At 42.3% G+C, this 12,231-nt stretch overlaps 1 protein-coding gene across 1 annotated transcript in view; it reads left to right on the forward strand.

Annotated features, from left to right (window-relative positions):
- The window catches only part of nucb2b (nucleobindin 2b), a 12,388-nt gene extending 1,424 nt beyond the window's left edge, over positions 1-10,964 (forward strand). Inside the window, exons 3-13 of the mRNA XM_024374917.2 lie at positions 5,344-5,451; positions 5,700-5,832; positions 6,519-6,616; positions 8,251-8,436; positions 8,663-8,753; positions 8,883-8,941; positions 9,014-9,106; positions 9,241-9,330; positions 9,459-9,629; positions 9,980-10,040; positions 10,251-10,964. Coding sequence (XP_024230685.1) covers positions 5,344-5,451; positions 5,700-5,832; positions 6,519-6,616; positions 8,251-8,436; positions 8,663-8,753; positions 8,883-8,941; positions 9,014-9,106; positions 9,241-9,330; positions 9,459-9,629; positions 9,980-10,040; positions 10,251-10,363 — 1,203 coding nt within the window. The 3' untranslated portion in view covers positions 10,364-10,964. The remainder of the gene's footprint in view (positions 1-5,343; positions 5,452-5,699; positions 5,833-6,518; positions 6,617-8,250; positions 8,437-8,662; positions 8,754-8,882; positions 8,942-9,013; positions 9,107-9,240; positions 9,331-9,458; positions 9,630-9,979; positions 10,041-10,250) is intronic.
- Positions 10,965-12,231: the final 1,267 nt, after the last annotated feature.

The raw sequence follows: 12,231 nt of genomic DNA on the forward strand, positions 1-12,231 counted from the left end.
CAGGTTTTGAGATTGTTTTCCCCACATTTATAATAACAAAACGAGAACAAACGTATTTACATAAGTGTTCAGACCCTTGGTCCACCCAATCCTTTACAGACTGAAACCAACAGGTCTGTCCATTCTCTGGTCCACCCAATCCTTTACAGACTGAGACCAACAGGTCTGACCATTCTCTGGTCCACCCTGTTCTTTACAGACTGAAACCAACAGGTCTGTCCATTCTCTGGTCCACCCAATCCTTTACAGACTGAAACCAACAGGTCTGTCCATTCTCTGGTCCACCCAATCCTTTACAGACTGAAACCAACAGGTCTGTCCATTCTCTGGTCCACCCTGTTCTTTACAGACTGAAACCAACAGGTCTGTCCATTCTCTGGTCCACCCTGTTCTTTACAGACTGAAACCAACAGGTCTGTCCATTCTCTGGTCCACCCTGTTCTTTACAGACTGAAACCAACAGGTCTGTCCATTCTCTGGTCCACCCTGTTCTTTACAGACTGAAACCAACAGGTCTGTCCATTCTCTGGTCCACCCTGTTCTTTACAGACTGAAACCAACAGGTCTGTCCATTCTCTGGTCCACCCTGTTCTTTACAGACTGAAACCAACAGGTCTGTCCATTCTCTGGTCCACCCTGTTCTTTACAGACTGAAACCAACAGGTCTGTCCATTCTCTGGTCCACCCTGTTCTTTACAGACTGAAACCAACAGGTCTGTCCATTCTCTGGTCCACCCTGTTCTTTACAGACTGAAACCAACAGGTCTGACCATTCTCTGGTCCACCCTGTTCTTTACAGACTGAAACCAACAGGTCTGTCCATTCTCTGGTCCACCCTGTTCTTTACAGACTGAAACCAACAGGTCTGACCATTCTCTGGTCCACCCTGTTCTTTACAGACTGAAACCAACAGGTCTGTCCATTCTCTGGTCCACCCTGTTCTTTACAGACTGAAACCAACAGGTCTGTCCATTCTCTGGTCCACCCTGTTCTTTACAGACTGAAACCAACAGGTCTGACCATTCTCTGGTCCACCCTGTTCTTTACAGACTGAAACCAACAGGTCTGTCCATTCTCTGGTCCACCCTGTTCTTTACAGACTGAAAACAACAGGTCTGTCCATTCTCTGGTCCACCCTGTTCTTTACAGACTGAAACCAACAGGTCTGTCCATTCTCTGGGCCACCCTGTTCTTTACAGACTGAAACCAACAGGTCTGTCCATTCTCTGGTCCACCCTGTTCTTTACAGACTGAAAACAACAGGTCTGTCCATTCTCTGGTCCACCCTGTTCTTTACAGACTGAAAACAACAGGTCTGTCCATTCTCTGGTCCACCCTGTTCTTTACAGACTGAAAACAACAGGTCTGTCCATTCTCTGGTCCACCCTGTTCTTTACAGACTGAAACCAACAGGTCTGACCATTCTCTGGTCCACCCTGTTCTTTACAGACTGAGACCAACAGGTCTGACCATTCGCTGGTCCACCCTGTTCTTTACAGACTGAAACCAACAGGTCTGACCATTCTCTGGTCCACCCTGTTCTTTACAGACTGAAACCAACAGGTCTGACCATTCTCTGGTCCACCCTGTTCTTTACAGACTGAAACCAACAGGTCTGACCATTCTCTGGTCCACCCAGTCCTTTACAGACTGAAACCAACAGGTCTGACCATTCTCTGGTCCACCCAGTCCTTTACAGACTGAAACCAACAGGTCTGACCATTCTCTGGTCCACCCAATCCTTTACGGACTGAAACCAACAGGTCTGTCCATTCTCTGGTCCACCCAGTTCTTTACAGACTGAAACCAACAGGTCTGACCATTCTCTGGTCCACCCAGTTCTTTACAGACTGAAACCAACAGGTCTGACCATTCTCTGGTCCACCCAATACTTTACGGACTGAAACCAACACAATATCCATCATTACACCCAGAGCTACACTGCATATAGGAGTGCATTCGGAAAGTATTCAGATGCCTTAACATTTTCCACCTTTTGTTACATTACAGCCTTATTCTAAAATTGATTGAATTATATTTTTTCTTCATCAATCTACACAAAATACCCCATAATGACAAAGTGAAAACAGGTTTTTAAAATGATTGCAAATGATTATTTAAAAAAAATCTTATTTACATAAGTATTCAGACCCTCGAAATTGAGCTCCGGTGAATCCTGTTTCCATTGATCATCCTTGAGATGTCTCTACAACTTGATTGGAGTCCACCTGTTGTAAATTCAATTGATTGGACATGATTAGGAAAGGCATACACCTGTCTATATAAGGTCCCACAGTTGACAGTGCGTGTCAGAGCAAAAACCAAACCATGAGCTCTGAAACAGGATTGTGTCGAGGCTCAGACCTGCGGAAGTGTACCAAAAATGTCTGCAGCATTGAAGGACCCTAAGAACACAGTGGTCTCCATCATTCTTAAATGGAAGAAGTTTGGAACCACCTAGACCCTTCCTACAGCTGGCCACCTGGACAAACTGAGCAATCGGGGGAGAAGGGCCTTGGTCAGGGTGGTGACCAAGAACCTGTTGGTCACTTTGATAGAGTTCCTCTGTGGAGATGAGAGAACCTTCCAGAAGGACAATCATCTTTGCAGCACTACACCAATCAGGCCTTTCTGGTAGAGTGGCCAGACGAAAGCCAATCCTCTGTAAAGGCACATGACAGCCCGCTTGGAGTTTGCCAAAAGGCACCTAAAGACTGACCATGAGAAATAACATTCTCTAATCTGATGAAACCAAGATTGAACTCTTGGGCCTGAATGCCAAGCGTCACGTCTGAAGGAAACCTGGCACCATCCCTACGGTGAAGCATGGTGGTGGCAGCATCATGCTGTGGGGGTGTTTTTCAGCAGCAGGGACTGGGGAGCCTAGTCAGGATTGAGGGGAAAGATAAACTGAGCAGAGTGCAGAGAGATCCTTGATGAAAACCTGCTCCAGAGCGCTCAGGACCTCAGATTGGGGCTAAGGTTCACCTTCCAACAGGACAACGGCCCTTAGCATGCAGCCAAGACAACGCAGGAGTGGCTTCGGGACAAGTCTCTGAATGTCCTTGAGTGGCCCGGACTTAAACCCGATCGAACATCTCTGGAAAGTCCTGAAAATAACTGTGCAGCAACGCTCCCCATCCAATCTGACAGAGCTTGAGAGGATCCGCAGAGAAGAATGGGAGAAACTCCCAAAATACTGGTTTGTCAAAGGTGCCTCAACAAAGCACTGAGTAAAGGTTGTAACTACTTATGTAAATGTGATATTTCCGTTTTCTTATTTTTTTTGTTGCAAAAATTGCTAGAAACTTGTTTTTGCTTTGTCGTTATGGTGCATTGTGTGTAGATCGAGATTTAAATTTTTTGTGAAGTTCATCATAATTTATTACAGTTGTGTCATTGCATGACTCCAAGTTTACTTCGATAGGATGGTTATTATATTAATATTTGTGCATAAAGGCATTCCCACCGCCATTTGTCGCATACTACATTTTACAGACACAAAAAGATCCCACCATGTCGAATGAACAAATCATCTGTCGGCATTTATAAAATTGTAACGAAACTACCTGTTTCCGTCACAGCTGTCGTGATTTGTTTTGTACGCACATGGAGCATTAATAATGAGTCAGAAAGAGGAAAGGCTCTTAAAGAAATACAGTGCCTTGCGAATGTATTCGGCCCCCTTGAACTTTGCGACCTTTTGCCACATTTCAGGCTTCAAACATAAAGATATAAAACTGTATTTTTTTGTGAAGAATCAACAACAAGTGGGACACAATCATGAAGTGGAACGACATTTATTGGATATTTCAAACTTTTTTAACAAATCAAAAACTGAAAAATTGGGCGTGCAAAATTATTCAGCCCCCTTAAGTTAATACTTTGTAGCGCCACCTTTTGCTGCGATTACAGCTGTAAGTCGCTTGGGGTATGTCTCTATCAGTTTTGCACATCGAGAGACTGAAATATTTTCCCATTCCTCCTTGCAAAACAGCTCGAGCTCAGTGAGGTTGGATGGAGAGCATTTGTGAACAGCAGTTTTCAGTTCTTTCCACAGATTCTCGATTGGATTCAGGTCTGGACTTTGACTTGGCCATTCTAACACCTGGATATGTTTATTTTTGAACCATTCCATTGTAGATTTTGCTTTATGTTTTGGATCATTGTCTTGTTGGAAGACAAATCTCTGTCCCAGTCTCAGGTCTTTTGCAGACTCCATCAGGTTTTCTTCCAGAATGGTCCTGTATTTGGCTCCATCCATCTTCCCATCAATTTTAACCATCTTCCCTGTCCCTGCTGAAGAAAAGCAGGCCCAAACCATGATGCTGCCACCACCATGTTTGACAGTGGGGATGGTGTGTTCAGGGTGATGAGCTGTGTTGCTTTTACGCCACCACATGTTTGGTGTGTCTCCCAGGTGGCTTGTGGCAAACTTTAAACAACACTTTTTATGGATATCTTTAAGAAATGGCTTTCTTCTTGCCACTCTTCCATAAAGGCCAGATTTGTGCAATATACGACTGATTGTTGTCCTATGGACAGAGTCTCCCACCTCAGCTGTAGATCTCTGCAGTTCATCCAGAGTGATCATGGGCCTCTTGGCTGCATCTCTGATCAGTCTTCTCCTTGTATGAGCTGAAAGTTTAGAGGGACGGCCAGGTCTTGGTAGATTTGCAGTGGTCTGATACTCCTTCCATTTCAATATTATCGCTTGCACAGTGCTCCTTGGGATGTTTAAAGCTTGGGAAATCTTTTTGTATCCAAATCCGGCTTTAAACTTCTTCACAACAGTATCTCGGACCTGCCTGGTGTGTTCCTTGTTCTTCATGATGCTCTCTGCGCTTTTAACGGACCTCTGAGACTATCACAGTGCAGGTGCATTGATACGGAGACTTGATTACACACAGGTGGATTGTATTTATCATCATTAGTCATTTAGGTCAACATTGGATCATTCAGAGATCCTCACTGAACTTCTGGAGAGAGTTTGCTGCACTGAAAGTAAAGGGGCTGAATAATTTTGCACGCCCAATTTTTCAGTTTTTGATTTGTTAAAAAGGTTTGAAATATCCAATAAATGACGTTCCACTTCATGATTGTGTCCCACTTGTTGTTGATTCTTCACAAAAAAATACAGTTTTATATCTTTATGTTTGAAGCCTGAAATGTGGCAAAAGGTCGCAAAGTTCAAGGGGGCCGAATACTTTCGCAAGGCACTGTACACCACTGCAGAAAATGGAAGGAGGTCTAGACATATCATAGGCCACATGTGAATCCAATGTAAACCTCTCCCCTTTCCACTTACATACTACAATGTGGATTTTTTTTTTCTTTTTTCAGGACACCGGGCTTCACTATGACCGCTACCTCAGGGAAGTCATTGATTTCCTGGAGAAGGACCAGCATTTCAGAGAGAAGCTCCACAATACAGACATGGAGGACATTAAGGTACCCCATTAGCTATAGCATTTGCAGGGCTGTGTTCATTAGACACCAAATATATATTTTTAAACGTACTGAAACAGATGGGCTACCTGTACTCGTCCAATAAGAAATGCTCATTTTATTTTCCCGTTGCAAAACATTTTCAGCTGTTGTTCGTTCCATGCCCTAATGAACACGATCCAGCTGGCCTGGTCGGTTTCCTTTGATTGTTATTGGCCCTCAAATCTCTGGCTGCTTTTGTTTCTGAGCAGCAAGGCAAGCTGGCCAAAGAGCTGGACTTTGTCGGCCATCAAGTGAGGACCAAACTGGACGAGCTGAAGAGGCAGGAGGTGAACAGGCTAAGGACGCTCATCAAAGCCAAACAAGACGCTGAGGGAGGGCATGGTGCGCTGGTGTATCTGTTATTCAAATATGTAATTTCCTGTCTAAATGGCTGCCATCCTATGAGCAGAAATGTTTGTCCAGTTGACAGGACATGATGCAGTGCACCACCAACATCCTACGATTGATATAGTGTGTCACATAGGAAAGTGGAAGTGCCTTGAGGCTATTGTGCAAGTAAATAGGAAAGTCACATGTTGTGAAATGTCTATATTGACACATTTGGGAAGAGGGGTTGAGGTTCTACTACCGAGCATGGTCTTGCACTCAACCAAGACCGTGCTTACATTGGAACTGCCAGAAATACTTGGCTGTGGTCACTGCCAAAGCTAACGTGCAGTTGAGTTGGCCCTCAAAAAAATCTCAACTGCCTGTGAAATGTTAGCACATTCTTTTAGCGTTGCACTACAAATGTCCACAATGTCAGTAACTGCTTGGTGTCATCAGTCAACATGGTGTGACTAGTTAATTATTAAGAGGGGATTTTAATATGGAACATTTCAGAGTAAAGGTCACTATCATTAATTACAAGGATTTGAATTGCGGATAAACGTCAGCTGTAACTACACAATTACCTCATATACAGCCTCCATTTTGTCAGCAGTTTTCAGCAAGGGACTTGTAACCACTTAACTCGTATAGTATTAGTTTCCCTCCTAATTAGAGCCTTCTCTCCTCTTTCCCCTCAGAAATGAACCACAAGGTGCTGCTCAAGCAGTTTGAGTACATGAACCACATGAACCCACACACCTTTGAAGTGGAGGACCTGGATAAGCTTATTCAATCGGTAGGGATGTTGTCCATGCGCACTACACCAGGGATCATCAACTAGATTCAGCCTCTGGACAATTTTTTTTCTTGAGTGGATGGTCGAAGGACCGGAACATAATTACATAATTTGTAGACTGTAAATTGACCGCAAGAAGCCCAAACATATCTAATATTTGACTAAAACATAATAATTTCAAACCTTGCTTACAGTTGTATACAATCATGTCTCTCTATTATGCGTGTGAATACTTGGGAACAGATTTCCCAAATGAAAATCCCTTGGAGCTGATTTTGCCAGTTGGGAAACCTTGCACTACACCATGATACAATGATTTCAAATGGCCGCACAACGGTTCTTAAAACCACCGTGCTCAGAACTTGTGGTGCATGTACCAAAATTAAACCAGGTTCAATACTGAAAAATAGTTTTAAAAGTTCACACACTGACAATGGCCTTACAACCAAAATGTTTGCTCTGCACTTGTCTCTTGAATGAATAACAACTCTCTGGTGAACGAGGACATCCATTTTGAGCCAACAGTCCAAAGGGGTTGTAGCCTTAAAGCTAACTTGCTGTGTTTGAATAGAGGCTGTATTGGAAAGTTCACCCTAACCATATACATGTGCTACATCTGTTAATAAAACGTTTAGAGGACCATCATTTGCACTTAACTAATCATCAGGAACATGTCTTTCTCACTCTCTTCTCTAATGGTCTCGTTCCCCAGTTGTTATTGGTCTCTGACACTGAACAGTGGGCTTGTATAGTATTTATTTAAATTCCAGATTATAATGGGAATTTTCAGGTGAACAAAAAGGAGAGCAGTCATTGAGGAAGTCAATCCAGTTTAATACAATAATTCAGGGAGACCCCTCCAGAACATAAGCATAGAACACGTCTAACGGTCGTCTGAGATGGCACCTATATTAATCAGACCGTACCAAATATTCTGTAAACATCAGCCCGAGAGACTTGTACAAAGTCACATGAGCAACATCAGCGACTACAGGATCACACTGTGTCACAGAGATATTTTCAGTGTACCTTCTGCAGCTCTGGCATCAATCACTATCAAACATTCAACACTGACACACATTTGATACAGGCAGTTAAAACAGGTCAAAGGTAAGAACATGCATACATATAGTGAGTCTACAATTATCTGTTGTAACAAGTGAAAACGACCTAATTAAATATGGTACTTAAATGTACATGGTTAAGTCCTGTTTCCCTCCCCAAGAGAATGTATCTGTGCGTCTCCCCGAACATAAAATCATGTTTATTACATAGGAGGCTGCGGAGGGGAGAACGACTCTTACTAATGTCTGGAATGGGGTAAATGGAATGAAACCATAGAAACCATGTGTTTGAGTTCAATACCATTCCATTTGTTCCGTTCTAACCGTTACTATGAGCCCGTCCTCCCCAACTAAGGTGCCACCGGCCGGTTATGATTTATTACATATCAATCCAGATCCCAGTAAATCAAATACTGGAAAATAATTAATCAAATCATTTCTCATTACACAGATCTATCAAAATGTTCCCTTACCTGGTAAAATTAGGGTTGCTATAGGAAGAATAAGAATCGCATGCTTTATTTTTTCTGGTTGATATATATATATATATATATATATATATATATATAGGCTACTAATGACTTGGAGAACTATGACCAGAAGCGTCACGAGGAGTTTAAGAGGTACGAGATGATGAAGGAGCACGAGAGGAAGGAGCACTTGAAGAACCTCGACGAGGAGCATCGCAAAGACGAGGAGCAGCACTATGAAGAGCTGAGGAAGAAACACGCAGACCATCCTAAAATCAACCACCCTGTAAGATGTTTGCCTTGATACTGTAACTAAACCCAAAATCCACCACCCTGTGAGGCATTTACCTTGATAATCAACCCCCCCCCCAGACATTTCAGTGGCCTTAAACCCCAAATTCACTAGCCTGGTCTCAGATCTTTTTGTGCTGTAGACCTGTAGCCAACCATAGGTTTGTGCTGTGAAGCCAACTCTTATCTGGGACCAGGCTACAAATTGTGTGTGTGTGTAGGGCAGTCAGGACCAGCTGAAAGAGGTCTGGAAGGAGTCAGATGGTTTGGACCCAAATGACTTTGACCCCAAGACCTTCTTCAAACTCCATGGTAAGTTCACACCAGAAGCTATTCACAGCTTGAAAACACAGAACAAAAGTCTAATACAATAATATTGTCTCACATTCTCAAATTATACACCAACCATAATGAACCCTATTGAGAAATTATGTCTTGCAGACACCAATGGAGACAGCTACATTGATGAGCAGGAGCTTGAAGCCCTGTTCACTAAAGAGGTGTGTGTGTGTGTGTGTGTGTGTGTGGCTGGAGCAGGCCTAGTTTTGAAATATGTGTGTTGTGTTTTGTAGCTGGAGAAGATGTACAGACCCAATCTAGATGAGGATGACATGACAGAGATGGAGGAGGAGAGACTGCGCATGAGGGAACACGTCATGAATGAGGTGAGCTGATACAAGGGGTGGGGTATGATGGGGTCACTGAGTCATTCACACAGCCAACAGTTTTCTGGATTTTACCCCACTGCTTCTTCAGTCAACCTACTTGCTGACATTGACTTCCTTTCGTCTGTACTCAGGTAGACACCAACAAGGACAGACTGGTCTCCCTGGAGGAGTTCCTGATGTCCACAAACAAGAAAGAGTTCTTAGAGCCAGACAGCTGGGAGGTAAGAGACAGGCCGCCACCACCTGCTGCCACCTGAGGTGGTCAAGAGTACAGACATGTTGTTGATCCTAACTCTGAGAGGCTATGCAGTAATGGAGCGTCCACCCTCTCCACTCGTCTCCTCCTCAGACTCTGGAGCAGGCTCCCGCGTACACTGATGAGGAGATGAAGTTGTTTGAGGAGCAGCTGGCCCAGGAGGAGAGCAACCTCAACCAGAAGAACTCAGATCTGCAGAAACAGAAGGAGGAGCTGGAAAGGCAGCAGGAGAAGCTCAATGCCCAGAAAGCTGAGCTGCAGCAGGTAACATAAAACAGTAGCACATAGCAATGTTATCATTTACAAAATGTTAGCATAAACAGCTAACAATCCATTAACAACTAACGTACCCGTTTGACACAAAATGCATCTGCAGCACACAGCAGCAGAGCTTTGACACAGTAGAATCAAGTACCTTCAGTATTAGAGGGGTAACCAACTTAATAAATAAGTGACTTGTAATTTGACTGTTTATTGTGTGACATTGGCTCACCCTCAACAAAGGAGAGCTGTTTCATCTACAATTTTGTTAATTGTAAAAAACCTTTAAACTGGGTCATCACTCTCCCATGTTGTTGGTGGATAACTTCTTCTCTTGTCTGTTTTCTCCTCAGGCTGTGGAACACATGCAGATAATAAAATCAGAAAAAGCAAACGCCGCCATTGACGTTAAAGGTTAGTTCAAGTTGCCTTCAGATATAATATCCTCTTTCATAGACTGGTATTACCATCATTAATAATAACTATTGGTCGAATCCTAACTTCCACTTAAGTAGTCATGCATTGATGTCAATGGGAGACCAAGTCAACATTTGACTGAAGAGGAAGTTAGGATTTGCCCCTATCTGTTTCATACACGGGGATGATGTGTTAACTTGTCTTTAGATGGTGGCTCTACAGTAGCAGTGCCCCCTGGAGGTCAAGCATTGCCAGTACTACCAGGAGACAGCCTACCTCTACCCCCTGGTCACCAACAACACTTACCTGCAAGCTCTTAGCAGGCCCGGAAGCTTTTTCTGTGTGTGGATCTGTGTGTTTGCGTGGGTGTACATATAAATCTCGCAGTGAATCAGTTTTAGTCTGTTTTAATGTGTTGTCAGACCTCCGGATTTCCCAACACATACCCGAATGCACACATACAGTCCAGCAATTTCCGGACACTAGCTGATCCAATTAGAATGTAGCCTTTTGATTTTGACCCACTTCTAGTTGTGGCATTCTGTAGCTGGCAGGAGCAGCCAGCACAACCGACAAGACTTGAAAGAATCTGAACCAGACATTCTGTGGACAATCCACTCTTCGGTATTAGTTCATTAAACCTATTGACAACCACGGCACAGTTCTAAATGGTGATGTGCTTTGGGAGAAGTGGGAAGAGTTTTTGTTCCTGAATATTAGCAGAATGTGTGCAGTATTTCGTTTTCTACCTAGTTAGGTAGGCTACCCAGTGGCATCGCTTCTTTGGAGAAACATGTTTAAAATACATTTTGTTGAATAGTTTATAGAGGTGGGGAAATAAAGGTCAAATGAATGCCTATTTTGACATGCTGCTTGATAGTATGTCAACCTCAATAAATTCAAATTTATCTTGATAATAAATAGCCTTGCCGATTCATTCCTGACATTAATAATTGCCCATACACAGATAAACCCCTATTGGCTTCACATCAATGGCAATGAAGGCATAAATAGTTATTTTCAGTATTACATTTGTTTTAATTGGATTTTGTTAATTAAGAAACTATTATTGTACTGTAATTCAATATTGGCCACCTTTTTGCCATAAACTGCCATTCTTCCTCTTTGAACAAAGAGGATGTGGACTGTGAATGTTATTTATTCCATTGTGGTTGATACTGACAATAGTAGTATTGGTATTTCATTTATCTTAGTGGTGACTGTCTGTTTACTGTATTTGTGTGTGAGTGCTTGTCTTTGTGCTTTGTGTGAGAGTAAGTATGATGATCACAGATTAGGAACAAAATCCATGGATTTGTGGGGTAATACCATGGATATGCAACATTAATACCACAGATCTATACTTCTATACTTAATACCATGGGTATTCTACTATACTTAATACCAGTGGTGTAAAGTACTTATGTTTAAATACTTTAAAGTACTACTTAAGTAGATTTACTCTACTTTTTTTTTTTACAACTTTTACTTCACTACATTCCTAAAGAAAATAATGTACTTTTTACTCCATACGTTTTCCTGACACCCAAAAGTACTCATTACATTTTGAATGCTTAGCAGGACAGGAACATGATCCAATTCACACACTTATCAAGAGAACATCCCTGGTCATCCCTACTGCCTGATTTGGCGGACTCACTAAACACAAATGCTTCATTTGTAAATAGTGTCTGAGTGTTGGCGCGTGCCCCTGGCTATCCGTAAATTTAAAAATAAAAAAAAAGTCAAACGTACTGTCTGGTTTGCTTAATAAGGAATTTGAAATTATTTATACTTTTACTTTTGATGCTTAAGTACATTTTATCAATTTGCATTTACTTTTGATACTTAAGTATGTTTAAAACCAAATACTTGTAGACTTTTACTCAAGTAGTATTTTACTGGGGGACTTTAACTTTTACTTGAGTCATTTTCTATTAATATATCTTTACTTTTACTGAAGTATTACAATTGGGTAGGTTTTCCACCACTGCTTAATATCATGGTTCCGTTCCACAGGAAGAGCAGTAAAACAAATATAGGAAACTACAGGCCTGTGACGATCCTCAGCACCTTATCCAAAGTTGTTGAGAGATTAGTTTTTAATCATCTTGAGGGATACCTTCTCAAGCACAAACTTCTTTATGAACTCCAATCTGGCTTTAGAACAGTTTATCCACCTTTTTGA

Source organism: Oncorhynchus tshawytscha, linkage group LG01 (assembly GCF_018296145.1).
Source record: "Oncorhynchus tshawytscha isolate Ot180627B linkage group LG01, Otsh_v2.0, whole genome shotgun sequence".
In the NCBI taxonomy this organism is placed as follows: domain Eukaryota; kingdom Metazoa; phylum Chordata; class Actinopteri; order Salmoniformes; family Salmonidae; genus Oncorhynchus; species Oncorhynchus tshawytscha.